At 39.5% G+C, this 24,552-nt stretch overlaps 1 protein-coding gene and 1 long non-coding RNA gene across 3 annotated transcripts in view; one reads left to right on the forward strand and one right to left on the reverse strand.

Moving 5' to 3' along the window:
* bahcc1b (BAH domain and coiled-coil containing 1b) overlaps positions 1 to 23,527 on the reverse strand; it is a 71,867-nt gene extending 48,340 nt beyond the window's left edge. Inside the window, exon 1 of one of the 2 annotated variants that reach the window (XM_024284646.2) lies at positions 23,234 to 23,527. In XM_024284646.2, the coding sequence (XP_024140414.1) occupies positions 23,234 to 23,405 (172 nt within the window). In that variant the 5' untranslated portion in view covers positions 23,406 to 23,527. Of the gene's footprint in view, positions 1 to 10,515; positions 10,730 to 23,233 lie in introns of those variants that run through there. The other variant, XM_024284647.2, reaches the window with a different exon arrangement.
* Positions 11,122 to 23,700, forward strand: LOC112154053. Its single transcript, XR_002920594.2, has 2 exons — positions 11,122 to 11,544; positions 23,506 to 23,700. It is a non-coding gene; the product is annotated as an uncharacterized LOC112154053 (long non-coding RNA).
* Positions 23,701 to 24,552: the final 852 nt, after the last annotated feature.

Genomic DNA, 24,552 nt, shown 5'->3' on the forward strand with positions numbered 1-24,552 from the left:
TGAATATCTTTATTTCTATAGCACTTTTTGCAGAAATAATCACAAAGTGCTTCACAAAAAGAGCATAAAATCTAATCAAAACACGGAGAAGAAATAAAAAAACCAATAATCAATAATAAAACAATTAAAAACACAATAAGACATAGTAAAACAAGGGCTAAAATCAACAAAAACCTCTACTGAATAAAAACTATTATTTATTGTTACTAAATGAAATAAATATTTAATTAATCATTCATAAGCAAACATGTAGTTCAGTCAAACTCTTGTTTTCTACTGAAATATTTCCTTAAAAAGAAATCACCATGAATTTTGCTTGAGGAAAAGCAACTTGTTTATGAGATACAGTTGCAGTACTTATTGTGATCAATAAATAACATGTATTTTAATTTTCTAAAAAATGTATTAATATTCAGATCATTCTTAAGCAATAATTATAAAAAATAGTAAAATATTGTTTGTCTTGGGATATGTCAGGATATCATGACACATTAATTGCGATACGCAAGTAGTTTCTGCAGAAAAATGTCAGAATCAAAATACACATTTTTTTTCTAACAGCATTTTTTCTTCTGCTCCAGATCCACAATGATTATAATTAAAAAAAAAATCTTAACTTACTTTTTATATGTCCTCCATAGTGAGAAAAAGGCCTCAAGAAGATGTTAAAAACACTAAAACTATCACTTTCACTGGAGGAAAACTTTAATTTGAGTATTCTTTCTTTATTTCCCACTCCTAAACATAGTTTGACACATTGATGATTCTCAATCAACAACAGTAGACAAAAAATAAAAGATTCTACTGCTTTTATTAAAGGTTTAGGTCCTTCAGAAATTAAAAACCACACCGTTGTGTGCAGTGCTCCAGTGAGTGTTGGGGTCTGTGCTTGTTTGTGGACTGTCAAACTGCACCTGGACTCTCACCTGCTGACGACTCCAGATCCCAACAGTTTTCAGAAAAGAGAATGTTCCAACAAATGACTCAAACATCTGACACGGACCTCGCCGTGTGAGCAGAAAGCTCAAGCTCTGGGCTCAGGCTCTGAGTTTAGTACCGGGAGGTAGTTGGCCGAGTTCAGTTTTCTTTGAATGTTTCTTCACTCATTAGCCTGCTCCCATTTAGTGGAACAAACCCAACAGTTGCAGGGGAAGGAGGAAACAAATCCACAGGGAATCAGGTAATTAGTCAGTGGATGGAGAGAGGCAGAGAGGTGGCGGGCCGGGTCGGTACCCATAAATGCCGCGTTGCATCAGAGGCAATTACCACAACCACAACAGTCCACAGCCGAGCACACGCACAGCACCCACACCTCAACGACATCTCGACGCCCTGACAACCACAACCGCCGCCGCCGCCGCCATCAGCAGGCTCTGCCAAACACACACGTGCAGACCGGAGGGAGGGCCCAATCAAGAGCGAGCTGGAGCAGCCGCATGTATTTAGAGACAAATCAGAGAGTGTGTACCTATTTAGACAGCTGGATCCCAAACCTTCACACACACAGACTCACAGGAAAGGGTCTGGTTTGTCCACATGTCCAAAACAGGGGTTCCAATAAAAGCTGTGTGTCGGAAAACAAAAGCGTTGACCTTTTATTTAACACGAAAGTCTAAAAACGAGCACTTTTTAAGCCTTTTTTCACTAAAATAAAACACGCTAAAAAGTGGGATTTATCCAAATCTGTATCAAGTTAAAGAAATTTACATTTTGGTACAAAAATTAATTTATTTAAGGGCATTTATTTTCAGCATTGATGCAAAATGAGCCTAAAATAAAGTGGAAAGACAATCATTTTTAGAGTAAAAACCACTGGAATGTATCGTAGCATTTTTCAGTGATTACTCACCTAACAAGAAATCTTAAAATAGGATTTAAAAACCTAGAAAGTTCCACACAAACTTAAAAAAGGGAAAATAAACTAAAGAAAATATCATTTTTTGATAGGGTTACTTAAAATTTAATATTTTATAGCCCAATAGTGAGCATTTTTTACTATTTCTAAGCAAATAGTTTGTAATTTTTTAGTTTTTATGTAATTTAGTTTAATTAAAGTGACAAAAAAACTAAATAAAGTTTGATTGATTAATTGAAATGACTTATTTTAGGACAAAATGAGAATTTTAGAAAAATGTGTCCATCTTAAGAAATCCTGATAGACTCTAATACTATACCGCTTATTTTTAAAACATAAATCTACAATTTTTGCTTCCAAAATAATGAAAACGAATGTCTAACTCATCAACATTTATCATTAAGAAACACCAAAACTCACGTGAGTTTTTTGAGTCTTAAATCAAGTTTTTCTATTGTCAAAACTCCTAATTTTCAGTAAATGGTATTTTCATTGAGTCCACCTGGTATTTACGTAGTACTTGCTGAGTATTTAGGTGGTACAATTTGATTCATACTTACATGGTACTGAATATTCTTAATATTCACCATATCTAAGAAGACAAGCATTGTCTATAGCCGTTCATATGGTCATAGTATTTAAGTAGTAATTTATTGTGGTTTTCGAGGTAATTATCAGTAATGAGAAGAGAGTAGGTACACAGATTATGTGTTTCATGGTACATATGGAGCTAGTGGCTACACAGAAATTACTTTTAAGTACAACAAAAGCACCATGTAATCAGTATCCTGTAAGTACTGTACTGTCAAATAAAGTTTTACCAACAATTTTCACTAGTTTTTACATATATTCCCTTTTTTCATTTCTCTTAATATAGATACATTTTTAACTGTGGTGATTTGGAGACCAATGTGGAAAGGTGTAGATGAGAGAGAAGTTAAAACAATTCTAAACCTGGAAAAATATCTTCAATGTCTAGAAACGGGGGTTGAAATCTTTGCCCAGAAACCTGACTGCTCTTGAGGAGATCTGTGTGGAGGAGTGGGCCAAAATCCCTTCAGTTTGTGCAAACCTGGTCAAAACTAAAGGAAACGCTTGACTTGTGTAACTGTTGATAAAGTCTACAAAATATTAACATCGATTGTTCAAATACTTGTACGCAGATAAAAGTACAATATTTAAAAAATCATACAATACGAAATACAGATTTGTTTTTAGATTTCGTCTTTCAAGGTGTACCTAAATTGAACATTTCAGAACAGACACTTGATAAAATATCTTGAAAGTCGTCTAAAAATAACATTTTAACATAATTGTTGAGAGGATGCTTCATTTTGTGCTGCAGACTCTTCCAAACTACCGCCTGCTCTAGTTGAAAAGTGGAGATATCTCCGGGTGTTTTTGCTTCTGTAGTCATAATAAAATTTTGAAGCAAAAGAGCCGTGTAGACATTTATGTTCTCTGTTTTGTTCCAGCTCTCTCTTTGAGACGGGATATTTTTACTGCTCGTTTTTTTTTTTTTTTTTTCCTGGTACAACTGCACATCAATGGACTTCCAGGCAGTCACAACAAAAACTCTACGCATATACAAGGCGTGTTCACAAGGCCTTTTGGCAAAGCAGACGCACACAAATATACACACATCAAAACTTTATCTCATGTTCTACAGCTGCTGCTGGCAAGAGGGAGCGTTTAGGAACTTCTTAAAGCTTGCCTGGTCACTATTTGCAAGAGGATCTGGCAAAAATAAACACTACAATTAAAGCCACGGGTGGCGTTGTATGTCCCACAGGCGCTACCTGCCCTTGCTGCCCACCTTTTGACCCAAATTCCCTTGATAAGAAGCTACTATGGGCCGCCGTTCTCATGGCCTACCAAGAAATCTCGTTGATTTCCTCCCTTGTGTCTCTGTCAAGCTGGTCAGAGTTCCATGTGACAAACTGTTGCAAAAAAAGCTTATTTTCAAAATGGTGGCTTTTCTGTCGGTTTTATCTCCATAGCAACCATTTTCAATTTTGGTCGCCTGGGGATACCGAACAGATTGACGTGAGTTTCGGAAGAATCTGCAAAAGTAAACTTTTGGATTTCCTTAGCAACGGCGCTTATTTGCTAACGACGCCCACAAACCTGATATGTTTATTTCCTGTGTTGTATTATTTGGTTTAGCTTTATCCTGGGATCCATCCCTTAAAGTTTCACAATATTCTGTGAAAAAATGTGTGAACAACAGGAGAACATCACTTTTGCGTGCTCGCCACACGGACGCCATTCAAAATCCACAATTTATAATTCCAACATTTTTTCACCAATTTGTTCCTAATAAAGTTTGAGCAGTTATGAGACATTCGATGAAAACCTCTAAGATGAGTTTTCTTTTCTAGCTAGTATTAAAGGTGCTTTTGAAAAAATTTCAAAATGGCGGCTTCTTCCCGAGGTCAAAGGTCAACAAAATTTCCATGACGGTTGTAGACTTAAGCTGGCGGCATGTGTGCAAAACTTTGTGAAAATCGCTGGAAGAAAAGTTTTCCTTTCCTATATTTGGGGAAAAAGTGAAAATAGCAAAAATTTGAAACTTTGGCACAAAATGGCCGCCAAAACATAGGTCTAGTGGCCATCCCATAATAATATCAAAACTTCCTCTGGATATCCCTGACACGTGTTTTGGTTTCTTTAGTGTATTTTGAAATGTATAAATATTTTTGGCTCCGAAAATTCATTTTTTTTTTTTTTTTATGGTTTCGCCCGTTATGATGTCATCGTTTTGGGGGTGGGGTTATTCACTAAGCACAAAATGGCTTTTCTCTGAGTGGTAGTTGTGTGCAAATTTTTGCGACTTTTCAAGCATGTGGCGGGGGTCAAATTTTCACTCCATGGTACAGAAAGGTTTCAGTATGAGAAAACAATGACTTTTTCCATAAAAATAGTTGTTATCTGCCGATCTATATGCTCATCCTTTTTCATTTTCTCTTTTTTTCCTTTTCCTGTCACCTGACTCCACACCCCCTATGTCTGTTTTCTGTTGGCAAGTTGAGGAGAAAATCATATTTCCTCACTCCCTCTGGCCTGCTGATACGGAAAATCATCTCTGAGGCCAACCACTAACGTAAACCTCATTTCTGTTCCTGTTTTCTTTTTTCTCCCCCCCCCTTTTGTTTTATCCCGATCTGCACATTCCCCTTCCATCTGTCACCGCTGTATCCTCCCGTAAGTTTCCTGTTCCTCCTCACACCCGGAAAAAGCAAATTATGAATGCAAACACAATAAAACAGCTGAGAAAAAACCCAAACTTTTTCATTTTGTAATCAGATTAAGAGCAAAAAAAAACACATTTCATATTTGTCATTCCTTACAAACACAACAGAGACTGCCACATTCAGTCTCTGCAGTGGTAATTAAAAAAAGAAAGGGAATTTGTTTGCTTCTCGTTTTCCCAATTGGCATCATAACTTGGAAAAGTGTGTCAACATGCAGGCAGGGAATCCTCCAATGTTGACAATCTGAGGTAATAAAATCCAGAATTATGAGTTTCTATTCACAAACAAAGTCATCACCCTCATCTGTACTTATGTCGAGCAGAATCCGCTCCGCTTTATTTACGATAGGATCTTATGTCATTTGCTGAGACGGAAATCCACTTAAAAACACTTCAGCAGACGGGGAAAAAAAGAAGGTGACATGTGCCACAATGTCTTTCTGCTCTTTATTTCATTGTAATTGTTGTTATTTTTATTGTCTAAAAATAGAAAGGCATTTGTTTTAAGTTTCAGACAGTTCAAATAAAAGGAAAAAGAAAAAAAATTAAATATAAAAAAAACATAACTTTGACAAGATTTCAAAGTGTAATTTCAACCCTGTACAACCATTTGTATCATATTTTATAATTCTGATACTCCTATCACATCAGCATGAACATAATTCCCTTAAAATTCAATGATATTTATCTTGGTTCATATTTTCTTCCTTGTAGTTCATCATCCTTCCACTAGGGGCAGTATAAAAACTTTTCTAGCTCGTTTCAAAATGGCTGCCTCCAGGAACACTTTTGGCGGGAAAAAGTTAAGCTAATTTTTTAAACTTAGTGGTGAAACAACTCATCTATTGTTATTTATTCTTTTAAAAACTACTTTATTTACTGAAAAAATACCAAATTTGTTAATAAATATTTATTTATAATACAGTTAGACCTTGTTAAATGTGTGTGGATCAAATGAGAGACAGTGGGTAAATAAGGTGCTATTTTTTTTAACCAAAAACTGCCCAAACCAACTAATGTAACATATTTGATACTATTTATATCTGATAATAACGATATTTTGCTATTTTTGTTTCTTTTATGTGTTTAAAAATACCTTTTTATTGAAAATTTCTTTCAGTTTTTTGATAAAGTGGGTTAAAAAGTTGCAAGAAAAAACTAAAACAAATCTTTGTAAACCTTGTACAGAGTTGTTTTTTTAAAAAATTGGCATTTTTTTGCCAGAAATACAATAATTTGATTTAAAAAAACTGATTTCAGTTCCTTTTCTTGTTATACGTTTAGCCAGAATTTTAACAAAGTTTTTAAAATGTAATATAAAAGTCATTTTGAGTACGTTAAAGTCAATAAATAGATTAAAAACTTTCCACTTTCCAGAGGAAATTTCACTGACGTTCTTGTGTACAGAACCATTTGTTAGTGATTGTTCATAGCAGCTGGTTCCATGGGAATTTCTTTGTCAAAACTTGCCCACAAAAGTAAAAAAAATAGATAAAAGTTAAAAAATTTGATGTAATTTTACCACCCTTTCTATTTGCACATTTTAAATAAAACGCTTGTAGATTCTGGCGGCTCAAAACAAAGTCGTATTTGTGGACACTTGAATGGCATAGCAGTTCTTTCTTTAATAAATTCCTCTTTCAGGGCAGATTCATCTGACAAGTAAATAAAAGAATATCAAAAGTCACACGGCAGAAACCAAACAAAAAGGACTTTTTTGTTCTCATTTTTAGAGCAAAATATTTGGTTTTGTAAATGTCAAACCAGTTAATGGGGTTAGCGTTTTATGTAGACGATCCAAAAAGCTCTTTGCACTCACATATTTGATTTGGTAAGAGGGCTAAATAGAATTAAGAAGAACAAAATAAAAAAGGTTCTTCGCTCTAAAGTAAAAGAGGAGAAATCTAAAGCCTCGTCTCGCTGATAAACCGATGTCACACAGCGAAAGAGGGGCGAACCCGAAAGACACGGAGGAGTGATTTCCTTTGCGGCGGGGCTCTAAATGGACTGCTGCTGATCAATAAACACACCGGCACACACACCTGGAAGGATGATGAGTGAAATCAATCTCCATCCGATTGAAGATCAATATCCTCTTGTGTTGTATTGTCACTTTTGCCAATTAACCAAAGACTCTGTGTTCGCGCTGATATACTGAACTCTCACAGACAGACATCACAAAGTAAGCTTAAGCTTAGTTTCCTCTGAGCGTTTCTGGTATGTGCATTTTGTGTCAGCGCTTCTGTTGGTTTTATCTCCATAGCAACCATTTTAGATTTTGGTCGCCAGGGGATACCGAACAGATCGACGTGAGTTTCGGAAGAATCGGCAAAAGTAAACTTTTGGATTTCCTTAGCAACGGAGGTTGTTTGCTATTATTTGTAGTTTCTTGAGATTTACAGTCCAGGGGGCTTGTCCGGGATAAAATAGATTCAGAACCGTACAATTTTTAGGCCCCCGTTGGTTGTAGATCCATAGAAACCTGGAACGGACCGGGTAGGGCGGAGCTTCTGTCGCCACGCAATGAAACTTGTTGATTGGCAGAAGGTCATTCCGACAGTAGAAAGCGCCAAACTAGCCCCAATATTTCCAAACAGCTTTAACAACTTTTTCAGCTGCATTCCTATTTGTTTAAAAAACAGTAAATGGTTCATACGGTGTCTGTAAAATACCAAAAGCCAAGTGAAAAAAGGAGCTGCCGGATGACCTTCATTGTTGTTGTTAATAGTTTTACTTCTACTAAAAAAAAAAAAGCTACAAAATCCGACCATAAACTGAACTGGACCGTACCGCTCAGTGGAAACAAGGCTTTGAAGTCTCATTCCAGTCCTCTTTTACTCTAATTTCAACGTTTCCCAGTGGTTTTTCAATTAGGATTTTCCCGTTTTAAGGCAAAAATGAAAAAACGTGTCGTGTCTAGGACATAGTTTCTGCAGAAATTTGCCTCTCAGTTGTGGGTGATACCATTGCCACAGACTGGTTTGCCTGTCGGAGCATATTTGGGGGCTCGTCCGGGATTTTTCCCACTTGGCCAGTGGCATTCTGGTAATACCTATTTCGAGGGTTGTCTTTTTGTAGTCTGTATTTGTCTTCTGGGTTTTTTTGGGTGGGGTGTCAGAGTAAGCCCACCCCCATTTCCCATCATCCTTTTGTTTCCACTTTCTCGCAGTAGCTTACAACCTAACATTAGGAGTGCAACAGAAATGGGGAACAACCCTGGAGCTTTTCAGCCGTACAGTTTGGAGATGTATCCAGGAAAACATACACATCCAGAAATCTAGTTCTCTACAAGTTGATGCATCATCATCTTTGTATATCACAAGTTTTCCAACGGTATGTTTTCATCTGCTCCTGATTCACTACAATTTGAACAAAGAAATGCTAGTTTAAGCCTAATTTTCTTCACATATGTCCTCCGTCGTGCTACAAGAAGACGATAAAAGCACCAAAAACCAGATTGTCATTGGAGTCTTCAAGAGCCTGAAAGTACAGTCTCAGTGTGTGTGTCAGAGGTTTCGACTCTCGTTAGCTTGGCTGTTCCGCTTATTGCCGTCCACTTGGCAACCTCTCGTCAGTCCGACCCTTTCATAAGCCTCCAACCACCAAGGGCCCTGGCACCGAGCCCCCCGAGTCTCGGCGTGTGCGTCCGCATGTGTGTGCGCTGGAGAGCAGGAGTCAAACCAGACCTTTCTGATCTGTTTTGACACCTCCGGATTGCACAAGTGACAGGGCTGCTCAAACAAGGTGGTGGAAGCACACACTGGTCCGCAGAAAGCATTGTGGCACCAACACATTGTGAGTAAGAGCCCCGGCAAAGAATACACTCAGTAGGGGGGGGTGGGATAGGGAGTCTTTTTGCTCAACTTGATCCAGATAGCATTTTTCTTCTGCTCTATCTTATTATTCATCAACGACTCATTCATGTTTGAGAGAGAAGGGTGCGCAAGCAAAAGCATGGCATGTCGCCTGGGACAAGCAGCCGTGCTGAATCACATTACAGCGGGAAGAAGAGAAAGGACAGAGAAGAGAAAAAGAGACGAGGAGGGGAGGGGGGGGGGAGGCGGCGAGATGAAAGAGCAACAAATGAGAGATTTCCCTGTGAGGCGCATAAATCAGCAGACTATGAACAGCACTGCTCAAAGGCGGACTCCGAGGCTGGACCGGAGCATCGCCACGCCGTCCACACACACAAATTCATCTCTACACGCGCGCTTTTACAACATCAAACGCCAACAAGGACGCTAAAAAGGTGGATCATCTTCTGACGATGACTCCATGAGAATTACAGGAAATAAAAGCAGGGGGGAATTGAGGGAACAAAGGGAAGAAAAGGTGCGACGTTGCAGCTTGCGTCCCACTGCCGACACCAGAAACTGTCTGATACTTGCAAAGATATTTTAGAAGTTTTTGGCTCTTGACTGCTAAAGAAAAAAGCCTAAAATAGGAAAAGAATGCTAGGAAATCATAAAATTAACTGTTCTTGCACTTTGACTTAACAAAAAATGGTATCATAAAGAATCAAAAAGTCAAAATATACAAACTGTTGCATAGAAATACTTTAAATAGAATGCTAGTTCTAAGCAAATTGTATTTTTTGAGTTTTTATTAACCTAATTATAGTTTATTTTGATTATAGTGACAAAAAAACTAGTGTAATAATTGCTCATTTTAGAACAAAATCAGAGCAAAAAGAGAATCTTGATATAAGTTGGCTTATCTTAATAAATCCATATACAATCTAAATCCAGCACTTATTCTTCAAACAGAAATCTACATATTTTATTCCAAAATAAAGACAATAAATATTAGTATAGCATTTATAGAACTTTAAAATAATATCCACTCGAATTTGATCTTAAGTTGTCAAGAATTTGTACCAAAATGATTGACTCATTTTGATAAGAATCTTTCTTTATTTTTAGATTCTAGCTCTTAACGAAATAAAGAAATGTGCTGATTGGGAGATAAACCAGAGCAAAAAGAAGCTAAAACGACTTAAAACCTCATGAAATATGTTTAAAGTCTAAAACAAGGGTTAAAATCTTAGAGAAGTGTGCACTTTTCTAAACTTTTCTAAAAATCAGCACACTCCAGAATTGTTTTGTCTCAGTACAGCCGGGATCTAGAAACAAGGAAATTATTATTAGAATTAGTCCAAATTTAGTTACTTAAATTGCACTGGTTCAATATAAAGTATTTTGCAATAATTTAAAATCTTCCCATATTCCTACATTTAGACCTTCAAATCAAGAGTTATGGAAAAAAATCGTCGAATTCCGACGACACTATCCCTTGATGACATCATCAATAGTCGCCGTCATCTACGTTAGCATGTAGCTAACAAAAAAACATACACAACATCGGTTTTATAACTTTAAAAAGTCACACTAAAACAAAAAGTTGTTACCGTATATCTTCTAGTAGTAGCGTTTGTTGAAGACTGGCGTCTATTTAGCCCCGTTTCCACTGAGCGGTTTCTTTTCGCGGCACATGCGTGGTCATCGTAGAGCGACGACTAGAAAAGCAACAACAATGTAGGTCCTCCAGCAGCTCGTCTTAACTCTTTGTACGTTGTTTATAAAAGGAATCTAATGTTTCTTGAAGAAGATTGCGGAGAAAAACACCGACGTAAAGAGGAAAACAGAATCGCTAGCTTAAATGAGCGCCGTCATCACTTCCTGCCAGTCAACAAGTGGCAACAGTAGCTCCGCCCATTTTTCTATGGATCTAAAACGGATGGGGGCCCTCTAGAGGTACAAGTCGGTACTGTTTAATGGGTCAATTTTACAATGAAAGAGCTCAAAGTACCGGATCGAACCGCTCGAGGAAACGAGACTTTAGATACCATCGTTACTGGAACAAAAACGGTACATACGTTTAAATGTAAACATTTGTGCCTAAAAACTAAAAAAATAAAGAAATGCGGTTCCCCTCCGCGGTATAAAATCCCTTCTATCCCTCCAAATGCCCTTAAAATCGGAGAAGAATTTAGATTCAGCCACAAAGTTCAATAAATGTTGACAACTTAGACTTCATCTTTATTATTTTGGAAATAAAAATGTAAATTATGTTCCAAGAATACTTGAATTATGATTCACATTTTTCAAAATTAGTCATTTTCATTTATTGCTACAATTAGTTGCATAAAACTCAAAAAATACAAACTATTTGCTTAAAAGTAGCTATAAACGACTTATTATTGGGCTGCATAACACTTAATTAATCACTTTTTTAGCTTATTTTTACCTTTTGGAACTAGATTTTGATATATTTTATAGCCAAATGTCAAAAATAACTTGATCATTTTACTACTTTCTAGTAATTTTCCTCTTAAGATTACTGCTTTTTTCCTATTTTTAGGCTACCTCAAAAGAAAAAAACCCAAAAAGAGGAATCTGGAGTTTTCCATCAGACCAACAAAAGACTCCAGTAAACTGTGAGTGAGGGAACCGCTCTTGCTTTTGACCACAGAGGTTTTTGGACACCCACCCACGACAGGAAAAAAGGCCCATATAAGGTCGTGGAGAAGCCGGAACTTACAAAGAGGGCGGAGGGCCGTCAATGCAGGTTTTTTCCATGTTTTGGCCGAAAAAAAAAAAAAAAACCAAGAAAAGTTGAGGAAAACGTGGGTCATACGAGACAGTTTCTCCTGCCCGGAATAGAATCCGACTCACAGCACGCACACACAAACGCAGACGCAATAATTAAAAGCAGAAGGCTGCTGATCCTTCAGGAAAGCCTGCGGTGAGGGTCAATAATGCAATTCTGTCTAAGTTAAGTTTGTGTGCACGGGCTAAAGAAGCCAGTTCTGGTAGTTATCGTGCCTGCCGCTCCTCCGCCGTCCGGTCCTCCTCCAGCAGACACACACGCTGTAATGATTTGCGTGCACTCGCTGCTGGATGAAATACATCTGGAGGTCAGGACACCTGGAAGAAGGGAGTCTGGGAGAAAACACGTCACCGTGATCCCAGAACAAAGGGGAGACACCGAGCTGGGCTTCTCCGTGAATCACAGCATCTTCTACAGTTAACCACTTATCAGAATTTACTATCTTCTGGTTACAAGTTACAGTCTGGGGCAAACAAGCCGCTTTGTTTTATTTAAACAGAAATTATTGTTTTGATTTTATTCAAAAATGTATTTTTGCAATTTTTAATTAAGCTTGTGTGGATGATTTCTTAACCTTCGTCAATAAATGCTACTAATATTGATTCAAAAATTGTAGCTCCGCCCCTTTAATTTTTCAAAATGTTCCAATTTGGAAGCTGTAATTTCTTATAAAAAAGTTGCCAAAAAAATGTCACTTCTTTAGCTGTTTTATGCGATTCCTGCTGCAGCTTGTTTCCAAAATCAACCGTAAACACTTGAGTTGTTGGAAAATATCGATTCTGTGAAATATCGCGATACTTTATTTGGCAATACTTGTATCGATTTAAAATACTGCCACGGCGATATTTAATTAATAATTTGCAAGCAAACATGTAGTTCAGTCTAAGTTTTGTTTATTCCACTTAAATATTTTTTAAATTACCAGAAGAGAAGCAGAAGCAGCTTGTTTATGAGATACAGTTGTACTACTTATCATTCTGATTATTAAATAACATGTATTTACAGTTTTACTTTTTTGGAAAATGTATTATTAGGTCATAATTTAAAGAAAATAGTGACATATTGTCTGTTACTGTGTAGAGATGTATTAGGGTACACATTGTACCATGTCACATGTATCACATTACATATCGTATTGCCAGACATATTTGGGGGCTCGTCCGGGATTTGTCCCATTTGACAAATAGCATTCTTGCTTTTTTAATACATACTTGGAAAAATGTGTTATATTCAGATAATTCCTATGTCACAATTTAAGAAAATGGTGAAAAACTGTCTGGTACAGCATTTAGATGTATCGCGATACATATCGTATCATGACACATATTATGATATGTATCATGTCACCAGACCCTTGCCAATAGACACCCCTAAAACTGTGTTCTTTATTATCTGGAGTTCATTTACCCATATGTTATGTCCCCTTGGTCATGTTTTCCTAGACTCGAGACAGATTTGCCTGTCAGGGCAGTAACCTATTTGGGGGCTCGTCCGGGATTTGTCCCGTTTGACCAATGGCACTTTTGTTTTAGCAATACTTATTTGGAAAAATGTATTAATATTCAGATAATTCTTGCATCATAATTTTACAAAAAATAGTAAAATATTGTCTGGTACAGTTTTGAGATGTATCAGAATAAGTATCATGATACATGTATCACGATACATATCGTATCACCAGACCCATGACAAAACACAACCCTAAAACTCTGTTTTTTATACTCTGGAGTCCATTTACCCATATGTTATGGTCCGCTTGATCATGTTCTTTCTAGACTCAAGACAGATTTGCCTGTCAGGGCTGTGACATATTTGGGGGCTTGTCCGGGATTTGTCCCGTTTGACCAACAGCATTCTTGTTTTGGCAACACCTACTTGGAAAAATGTATTAATATTCAGATAATTATTAATTTTACAAAAACAGTGAAATATTGTCTATAGAGGTGTATCGGGATATGTTTCATGACACATTTATCGCGATACACATCGTATAACCAGACTCTTGCCAATACACACCCCTAGTAAAACAGTAAAAACATTTAGGTGCCAAAGTGCCAGATATCCCAGCATGCAGCTTGATAACTGAGAAATATACCTAAAAACATGACTAATTGACTGTATTTATCCGCATATTCAGCTCAAATTCCATGTCAAAATTGACCAGTTTTTGTTTCTATACTTATGCTCTCAAGGTTAAAAAAGATTTTTGCAATTTTTGATTATTTGTGAATGTAAAGACTTCCAAGATAGAAACATAAATTGAGTCTACTGGCTACTAAAAACTCGGGCTGTCCAATCATTGCTTTCCACACATCTGAAACTCTGATTTAGTTTGAGTCTTAAAACAAAACACTCGAAGCTATTTCTGTGATTGCAGTACAAATGCATCAGCGGCGCAGCGCAGATCCTGCTCCGGCTAAAGTTAGCTCAAAAGCCAGTGGAAACAAACACACCTACGCTGCAGAAGCGTAGCAGGAGGGCGGTTGCAGCCGAGACAACATCCTTCAACCAGCAGACTCAACCACATCCAAGTCAGCTCGCTTCCATCCCACTGAAATATGCTTTAGCAAAACACTGCAGCTCCGCCACAGGGTTAGCTGACCGTTCATTTGGGCCTGCCAGCAGGCTGGAGACTGTGATTTCCCTGCAGGGATCAGATATCACATTATTATTGCAACATGCTACTGGTGAGCCATCTACAGAGCCTTCCTCAGACCGAGGAGACTCGTATCTCACTGGCGGAAGATGTGTGTGCGCCTCTCCGAGTATAACTGTGTGTGTCCAACCCCGCCGTACCGTATCACCCTCCATCATCGTGAGTTGAGGGGTTTTGCTTCCTAGAGAAGCACTTTACTCAAATTAGACCCTCAACGACTCGAGATGCAGGTGTCATCGGCGTATGTGTGTGTGCGCGCCCCCTCCGCTGCCGCCGCCGCCGCCGCGCTTGTGTCTGCAAGTAGCTGCTGGATGTGTGGGCGTCAGAAATTGAGTGTGCGCCTCTGTGTGTGAGAGGCAGAAGAGACTGAACAAGAGGCGGCGAAGGGGGAGGAAGTAGAGAGTCAGACACGGCGAGCAGGTGAGAAAAACTCCGATTAGATCAGAGCAGCGAAGGCGGCCTTTGCTTTCGCTAATTACGGTTATATTTACGGAACAATAAAGGTTTATTCAACAGTAGGGAAATTAAAGCTATTTTTAAAATATTTTTTTAAAAATATTGTCTTTTATTTTAAATGAAAAACATCCTCTATATATATTTTTTTTGTTTATTCGCTGAAAAAAACGATACATTGGATCAATTAACAAACATTCTGTAATTTGTTATATATACAATTTTTAGTTTTCATAAAATTCAAATTTTTGGTTTATTCAACTCAAAAATGTAATTTGACGAAATCTAATATTTTAAATGCAACAAAAAGCAAATTTTTTGTTCAATTTTTCACTTTTTACAGTGTAAAGAGCAACCCAAAAAATATGTTTTAATACTTCACTTAATTTTAAAGTAATATATAACACTTTTTTTTTTTAATTCACCCCAAAAAGCTTTTATTTTCTTAGTATTTAGTTGGAAATAGTTCATATTAATAACAGACTTTAAACAGGAAGCTACCGTGGTAATTTCGTGGTGTCTTCTCGTGTTTCCTGTGAGGTAATTATATAAAAACATGAGCTTAGAATAGGTTCTTCTCTTCGTTTGAAATGGTCAAAAGAAAAAAACATTGTTTCATTGCAGTAGAACCTCTTAATAACTATTTCCAGCTAAAAAAAAAGAAAAAATTACACGTGTTTTTGCTTTTAAATAGATGCTACATTTAGGTCATTTTTGAGCCAAAGTGGTTTGTCGCATATTTGCGACAACAGGCTTTAAAAATAATAAAATAAAATAATTAAAAAATCAAGTTGAATAGGTTTATCTATAATCAACAGAATGGAATTTTTGGTGTTGACAACTATTAAATAACAATTTTAAACCGAAATAAAATCAGTGAATCTGCAATAAGATTGATTTATATTTTGATTTTTTGTGTATTTAGGGTAAAATTGGACATTTTACAACTTATGCTTATTTTAAAAGAATAAAATTACTTGTAAACATAACAAACCTGGAGATTTCTCCCTTTATTTTCAATAGTTCTTTGAGTTTATTTGCGTCCCTCTACAAATATTATGGCTTCAGAAATAGCATTAACTTCAATTTCTTCTAATCTCATTTGATTTGCTGGAAGCTGAAACACGAGTGGAGACTAATGACGAGCGTTCACGCCGACAGAACGGAGCAAGGAGGAATTTTAACCAAAAAAAAAAAAAATGTGTAAAGAAGCCCGTTTATTATGCATGCGCACTTTCTTCTCAACATTAGAAAAACACACATCAAAAACGAGCAGAAAAGACAGTAGGTGGTTATTAAAGAGACAACAGAGGGAAACAGAATGAAGGAGAAGAGACACTTTACCAGCAATCAAAGATGCAGAGGAGAAGAGAGTTTGCTTCTAATCAGTCTGGATCCAAAATTTAGACAGGCACACATAGCAGTCCCAGTGGGATTAGGACCTCAGCGCTGCTGTGCAGCTTGTGTGTGTGTGTGTGTAGTGTGCACGTCCCACGAGACTGATTAGCCATGAATGACTGATGACGGATCTTTGTGTTTTTTTTTCTTCCCCCCTCCCTCTATTGCTTTCTTTTCTTGTTTTCCTTCTCTCAGCTCGAGTTCGGGAGAGGATTCTCCGTCTCCTGCAACACACAAAGCGGCACTCGGCTCCATGTATATTCAGCAAAGGTTCCTGAATATACTTAATGCTTTCATGTGTGTCACTGTGTAACGATCCATGCTGTTCCACACAGCTGCTTCTCTCTTCTCCTCACTCTCCAGCCCCCTTCACACGCGGACCTATTTCCCGATTAAGAGCACATTAGTTGTCTTTCACACCGATCTGTTCGCTCGGAGCCCGGCGCCGGAGTGACTCATGAAAACTGAAGAGTCCTGGATTCTTTAAAGACTGAAAATGGTGGTTTTGGCGAGTTCTTGTGGCCTTAAAATTGCATTTCTGAGTATTTTTTTAAGGAAAAAATGCTCGCCATTTTTGTTGCATGTTGGGGTTATGAGGGCTGTAAGCTAGTGGGAACAGATGGATGATGGAAAAAAGGGGGCGGGCTTACGCTTTCTAACGGTTAATGGTCGAAAAGTTACAGTATGTTAAAGATTTTAGGCTTAAACGTCACTGATGATGCCTCAGGTGTTAAAGCAGGGGTGTCAAATTCAATCACACAAGGAGCCAAAATCCATCGCATCACCTTAGGTCGTGAGTCGAACAGGATAAACATTTATTGAATACTCTGAAACTAAATTTTCAAAACTTTAAAACCATAACTCAATTTAGCTGAATTTGTCCGCTGAAGATGCCGAATTTTGTTGCAAAAAACGCTTAAACTGGTAGCTGAAATCACTAAAGTTAATAGCTGAAAAAGCCAAAGCTTTTAACTGAAAATGCTGAAGCTGATAGCTGAAATCACTGAAGTTAATAGCTGAAAACACTGAAGTTAAAAGCTGAAAAAACTGAAGTTAATAGCTGAAAATGCCAAAGCTATTAGCTGAAAACGCTGACGTTGATAGCTGAAAACACTGATGTTGATAGCTGAAATCACTGAAGCTCATAGCTGAAAACGCTGACGTTGATAGCTGAAAACGCTGACGTTGATTGCCGAAAACGCTAATGTTGATACCTGAAAACGCTGACGTTGATTGCTGAAAACACTGAAGTTGATAGCTGAAATCACTGAAGCTAATAGCTTAAAAGGCCAAAGCTAATTGCTGAAAACGCATAAGCTATTAGCTGAATCACTGGAGCTAATAGCTGAAAACGCTGAAGTTGATAGCTGAAACAACTGAAGCTGATAGCTGAAAACGCTGAAATGACAGCTGAAATCACTGAAGCTAATAGCTTAAAAAGCTGAAGCTAATAGCTGAAAACACTGAAGCTAATAGCTGGAAAATCCGAAGCTAATAGCTGAAAACGCATAAACTATTTAGCTGAAAACGCTGAAGCTGATAGCCAGCTAAAATATTAGCTTAAAGCCAAATTAGCGTAAAAAAAACAGCAAAAGAAAACTTTGGTTAGCCAAAACAGCTAACAAGTAGCTTAAAAAATAGCTAAACTTAAAAAAAAAAAAAAAAACTTTTTGAAAAGCCTAAATGAGCCAAAATCTTAAAACTTTTTGAAATTACTATGAATAATAAAAGGGCAGGAATGTTATTCCAGCATAAATTAACTTAATCCTTAAATAACTTTCAATATATTACTCTCTCTTTATAAATATGTTTTTGTCAAAATTATACAAGTTAGAAATAATCTTAAGATTACCATTAACAAAAATAAAACAGAATGATCTGGAGGGCCAGAAATAATTACTCGGAGGGCCGGATGCGGCCCCAGGGCCTTGACTTTGTTTGACATGTTCTAAAAAATGATCCTTTTTTTAAAAAAAAATGGCTAAAAACTGCATAATCATGATTATAAAACCACAGGGAACGTCAAAAGATGATGGGAGTGAGACTTTAACCTCACCTCCAGATGAACCTGCGGCCCCCGCCATCCATCTAACCCCCCTGACAGCAAAACAAACTGGACATAGACCGGCCTGAATGGAGTCCATTACAATATGAATGAGCCAAACAGAGTTGAAATGATGGAACAGAGAAGCGAGGGGGAAAACGTGACCCTGCGATGGGTGAAAACCGGCCTGTGTGAATCCGCCGGGACTGTGACTTCATGTCTAAGTGATGCCACAGTGTTGCGTAAACACGGAGCAGCCGTGACCCCGCCGGAGAGGCCATAAAGAGGCAGACACACCTTCGGTTCCATGCGCTCACACCGACAGAATGGAACCAGACTCGTTCAAACCGAGGAGCTGCTTCACATGTCATTCTCTTCGTTCCTCCAACTTCAAAGGAGGAGTTACTCTTCCTTTGCCAAATCCCCCAAACGTTTCTGATTTAGCGAGCTGGCCGTGGGCCGAGCGGCACCGGGACGGGCCCATTGACGAACGGGTAGGGGGAGTGCAATATGGAAACAAGAGATTGAGACAGCAGTGGAGGGAGCGCTGATGGAGGCCGGCCCGCTGGAGATGGATGGAGGAGGTGTGAGGATGGATTGTGAAGAGAGGAGCATGGCAGCGAGGGAAAGAGGAAGAAGAGCGAAGAACACATGGACGCAGGAAGTCTGGCGCTTTCCATCCACATGCCAAGTCATCAGATGGTGGTGTGTCTTCACACCCCTTCAAATCACCGCTCCCGACAATAAGCAGCTGTTCTCGCGTTTGGATGACAAAAGTCTTTCAGGACCAGAAGAAGATCTTTATCTTTGCTTCTCGGCGTGACCTTTGAGGCGGCCGGATTCCTGGTCACGGTTAGCCCGAGGTCGATCTGATTGCTGTGGGGACGGGTTCGCTCCAACCATCAAAGCATACACAAGAGGCTAATTAGGAATGGAAATGATTCTAATGACTTTGCTGGTCCTCTTTAATGACTTAATGCTTCTTATGTGACGGCAGATTTCAAAGCTGGAAGGGAACGTGTTCGTGGGGATCATTTTAACCCTTTAGCTCCCGTGTTCGTGGGGATCATTTTAACCCTTTAGCTCCCGTGTTTATGTTCTTTGATTTACTGTCAGCTGTGAACCAAAATATCCATATTGTGATAAATGAGTCATTCTCAGAATTTGGTGCACTTTGGGTTCTCAAGTTACTGAAAATTTTACCAAAAATTATATGTGTATGAACCTCTGAGAAAATATGTTTTCCCCCCTTAAACATGAAATCCCAAAAATGATTAGAAATTAATTTGTCTCCTATGATTGATTTAAATTGAGTCTGGTAACACAGGAGTGTCAAACTCAATCACACAAGAGGCCAAAATCCAAAACACACCTTATGTCGCGGGACAGGATAAACATTTATAAAACACTCTAAAACTACATTTTTAAAACTTTAAAACCATAACTTTTTAACATAATTAAGAATAATAAACAGGCAGGAATATTATTCCAGAATAAATCAACTTAAACCTTAAATAACTTTCAATATTTTACTCTCCATAAAAATATATTTTGTCAAAATTATTTAAGTTAGAAATGAGCACAATATAACATCGGACCATTAATGACAATAAAATAAAATGATCTGGAGGGCCGGATCCGGCCCCCGGGCCTTGACTTTGACACATGCTGTAACTAGCTTAATATAGTGGAGCTCGCTACAGTAGAGCATGCTAGCTCGATACAGCAAAGCTCACTAGCTTAATACAGCTGAGCTTGCTAGCTCAATATAGCAGAGCTAGCTACAGTGGAGCCAGCTAGCTTAATACAGTGGAGCTCGCTAGCGCTCAACTGTGGAGCTTACTACAGTAGAGCTTGTTAGCTTGCTGCACTGGAGCTCACTAGCTAAATACAGCAGAGCTTGATACAGTAGAGCTTGCTAACTCAAAACTATGGAGCTTGCTAGCTAAAATACAGCAGAGCTCGCTACAGTGCAGCTGTCTTGCTCAATACAGCGGCACTCTCTACAGTAGAACTCACTAGCTAACTACAGTGGAGCTTGCTAGCTTAAAACAACAGACCTTGCAACACTGGAGCTCACTAGCTTGATACAGCAAAGCTCGGTACAGTGGAGCTTGCTAGCTCAACACTACGGAGCTCGCTAGCTAAATACAGCAAAGCTCGGTACAGTAGAGCTCGATAGTTTGTTAACTTTGAGCTAGCTTGCTCGATACAGCGGAGCTCACTACCTTGATACAGTGGAGCTAGCTAGCTCAAAACAGCAGACCTTGTAACAGTGGATCTCACTAGCTTGATACAGCAAAGCTTGGTACAGTAGAGCTTGCTAGCTCAACACTACAGAGCTCGCTAGCTAAATACAGCGGAACTCACTACAGTGGAGCTTGCTACCTCTCTACAACGGAGCTTGCTAGCTTGATACAGTGAAGTTCGGTACAGTAGAGCCTGATAACGTGCTACGCGTCCTTTATAGGGCTACTAGCATAGAGACCTAACCCACTCAGTGGCCACAGAAACTGCAGACAAACCCACATTGTCTGCCCACTTTTAAACCAAATGGGCCCACTTATCCTAGCTAGCTAGGTACTTTCCCCCAAAATAGGTGCTTTTCTAAATAAAGTGAGTTTTTAGGGATGATTTTGATTAATTATTGCAGGATCGCGATATTGTCAATATCGTGAGGTTTTTCCAAAAGCGCCGCTTTTCTCCTTCAAAATCTACTGGAATTATCGCTTTAATGGTTGAAAACTTATAGTATGTTAAAGATTTTGTGTTTAATCGTCACTGACGACACCCCCTTTATTTTAGAATGGTACCGTCTGATCAAATCAGTTTTTTCTGTACTCGATCCACCGAATTGACAGTTTACACTCGTCTCCTTCCAGCCTCGGCTCAGCTGGCCGCAGCCTTCGCCAGCTGTCTCCTCCACGCAGGGGGGCGGCCGTCTTGCACGCTTCACCCGAGATGTGCCCCCTGGTGCCCTGGTTGGGGGTGTCTCATCCACTGCTGACTCATTTCTCTTTTCGCTCCTGCTTTCACTCACTCGCACTCTTAAGAGAAGACGGCTGGGGAGTCGGGGGGCTAGTGGCTGCTGTCAGGCGGCGGTAATCTGAGCGGATTACCAACCAGGTGGAAACATTCAGCCCATCCCTCCTCTGCTCCATCCATCCATCATTGCTCTCCTCTTTTTTATTATTGCTGAATTTTCAAAATAAAGGTGATCAAAAAAGGGAGGAGTCTGAGGGTGCAGGTGAGAGGAGGAGGGGGCAAGAGGAAGGTCAGGGCAGCAAAAATAAATAAAAAGGGGGAGGCAGTGCGCATGCGCGGCCTTTTTTTCGGTTTACTCCTGTTTGTAGGTCACAGACAAACTCGTGCGCGCGCGCAAACAAAACCACCGTCTGCTGTCTGGGAAGCGACACACCTGTTCAGTGACAGGCGGCCACGCCCACCGCACACCTGCACCTATGACTGCAGGCCCAAAGTGACCGCGCGCGCACAATCACTGCCCTGGAGGCCACCGGATGACAAAAGGCGTGCGTCATGGCGCATCTTTTTGTCGAACAAATTCAAAAAAATCAGTTTGAAACTATTCTTTTTTTTTAAAGAGTCCGTGCGTGCACAAAAACATCCCCCCCTCCTCCTCCTCACAGCTCCACATCATACCCCCTGCACCGCTGAGGCTTAGGACCACAATCTCTAAAGGAGGAGGGGGGGGCAAGGACAAAGGTAACAACTCCCTCCCCCATTTTTCCACCCCCTCCCACGCAAAAAAAACAAAAAACAACAATCCACTATGCCCATCGTGTCAGTCAAAACCCCCATAAGGGACATGCATGGAGAGTCTGGATATCTGGAATCTCAATACAGTGTCATGCACCTTGAGACCCAGCGAGAGGCCCTCTTGAATACATTTCAATAGCATTATCAGCGCGCATTACTATGCTCGCTCACCCCCCCTCCTCACCCCCTCCCTCATTTCAACGTTACAGAATCATCTTTAAATTGGGCCTTAATGCGTGTCGGTGCGCAGCGAAATGAAGGGATGTTGGAAACGCTGCGCAGGACAGATGACTGTTAATCACCAAAAAATATAGAGAAATGACGTGAATAGAACGAATATTAAAGGGGAAAGTCATATAAACAGGAATAATTAACACCTTACTCAGCATTTTTTTATGTTTTTAAAAAATAATCCACACGTTTTATCACATTTATTCATCAATATTTCCAAGCTGAACCTATTTTTTTACTGTTCTTTTCAACTCGCGCACGCGCACACCCCTCCCCTATTGAGACAGGATACCAAAGCTACTTGTTAAATCTAATGCATGCACTGTCAACCCATTCTCACCCCGTCACGTCCCCGCTCAATATAGAAACCGGATTTTCTGGTATTACCCGCACCTCTATCAGCCAGAGAGTCACCCCCCCCACCCCCACCCCTCCCCAAACCCCAGACAAAAACCAGCATGCGCCCCCGAACCCATCGGCACCACCAAAGCACCGGCGCGCACGTTCACGCGTGTACATTTCATGTTTTGTTCTGAGTCTCGATTGAACTTAATTGCAAATGGCAACGATTAGTATCTTACTTTACTAATTGATGAACCCTAATAAATATATAACAAGATTATGTCACTGGAAGCAGCTAATAATCCCTGTTAAGGAAAATTAAAAACTGCATTCATAAATTCTCCTGTGGGTTCATTGCGCACGGGCTTTTCATCCGGATTTACGCACCATTTACGCACCACGTTTTCTGTAAAGGTTGAGGTCAAATATCAGGCTTTTTCTTTACATTTTGACCTGCAACAATTAGGCAATGTCATGAACTTAAAATAAACACAAAACATAAAAAAAAACATCTCCAAATAATGGGATTTTCTCCTAAAGAATAAAAAAACGAGAAAGTTTGCAGTCTGCAAAGCTTAAAATCTCCATTTGTCATGAATCCCGTTCGCCACCAACCTGAGTGCGGACCCATGGAGAGGTGAGATGAGTAATATTTCCCGGGCTGAAAGTGAGCGGGGTGCTGCACGGAGCCGTGTCCGCCCGGCGCCATCCGAGACGCGGCGCTGTGAACCAGAGCGCTCCGCTCCGTCAGGAGGTGGTGCGGCGGGGCGAAATCGCGGCTTTCCATTGCGCTTGAGAGGCGATAAATCCCAGATCCAAAGTAAAATCCAGAGGCAACGAAGGTTTCAGGCACCCAGAACTCAAATAATCCCCTTTTTTTATTTTAGGAACTTTATCCTCCTCTTCTTCTTGCGCTCTGCGGAGTTTCGGCTTCGCGGGGCTGGAGCGGAGTCCCCGTCATGTCCTGCAGAGGAGAGAGACGGAGTCAGAGCGCTGACAGGGAGGAGACGCGCGAGCGGGTCAGGCAAACCAACTGCTTCAGTCCACAGAAAATAAACAAAAACAGAAAAATGAAGATCGAATGCTGTTTGAATCAGACTCCATGTGAGTGTCCTCTACAACACACACACAAACACACACACACTATCCCTCCTTCAACCCCGCAATGCAAACACAGGGAACTGTCTTTAAAAAAGGAAAGGATCTGACTCGGGCAGGTACGAGCAGTCGTTACTTTACAGCTCCTTAAAAAGTCAGTTTCAATGGAGGAGATTCTGGAATGGTCATAAAGCGAGAAAACGCCGCGCGCACAAGCAGCTCCATCCACGCTGGAGAAGTTTTCACTGATCCCATTGATGTCAAATTAAATATGAGATCCAAAAGTGAGTCCAACTTTGTAGCAGTTGTGAGAAATTTGTATTATTTATTCACAAAAGCAACTATATTTGTGTTTACGTTGATATTTTGTGGTGGAGTTAGTTTAAAACTCTTAAACTCGCCGTGCGTAAAAGAGGACAATATCCGCATCCAGAAATGGAAACCCTCCTTTCTTAGTCCATCTATGGGTTAGGTGGACGCTCCATAGATGCTGAAGGAACCTCCCAGGCATCGCGATAAGGGAACAAAGAAAATATCAAATGCTCTGGATGAACCAGGAGCCCAAGCTGCGTGCGTTTCAAACACACACACGCGCACTCTCTACTGAAGCAACTTTCTTTCTTTCCTTTTTTTTTTAAATCCAAACTTCATTCGGTCTGATGAACCCCACGGTGTGTCCGCACGTGAGCAAGCATGAAAAACGCTTCCCATACGACTATTTTATTTATTTATTTATTTATTTCCAAACCTACAAGAAGAAGAAGAAGAAGAAGAAGGAGTGCATTTGAATTATTAAATTTCCTTTTTGTTCCTTGGCGCCGCGTTATCTCTTTGGA

The sequence above is a fragment of the Oryzias melastigma genome, linkage group LG19, assembly GCF_002922805.2.
Source record: "Oryzias melastigma strain HK-1 linkage group LG19, ASM292280v2, whole genome shotgun sequence".
Classification (NCBI taxonomy): Eukaryota; Metazoa; Chordata; class Actinopteri; order Beloniformes; family Adrianichthyidae; genus Oryzias; species Oryzias melastigma.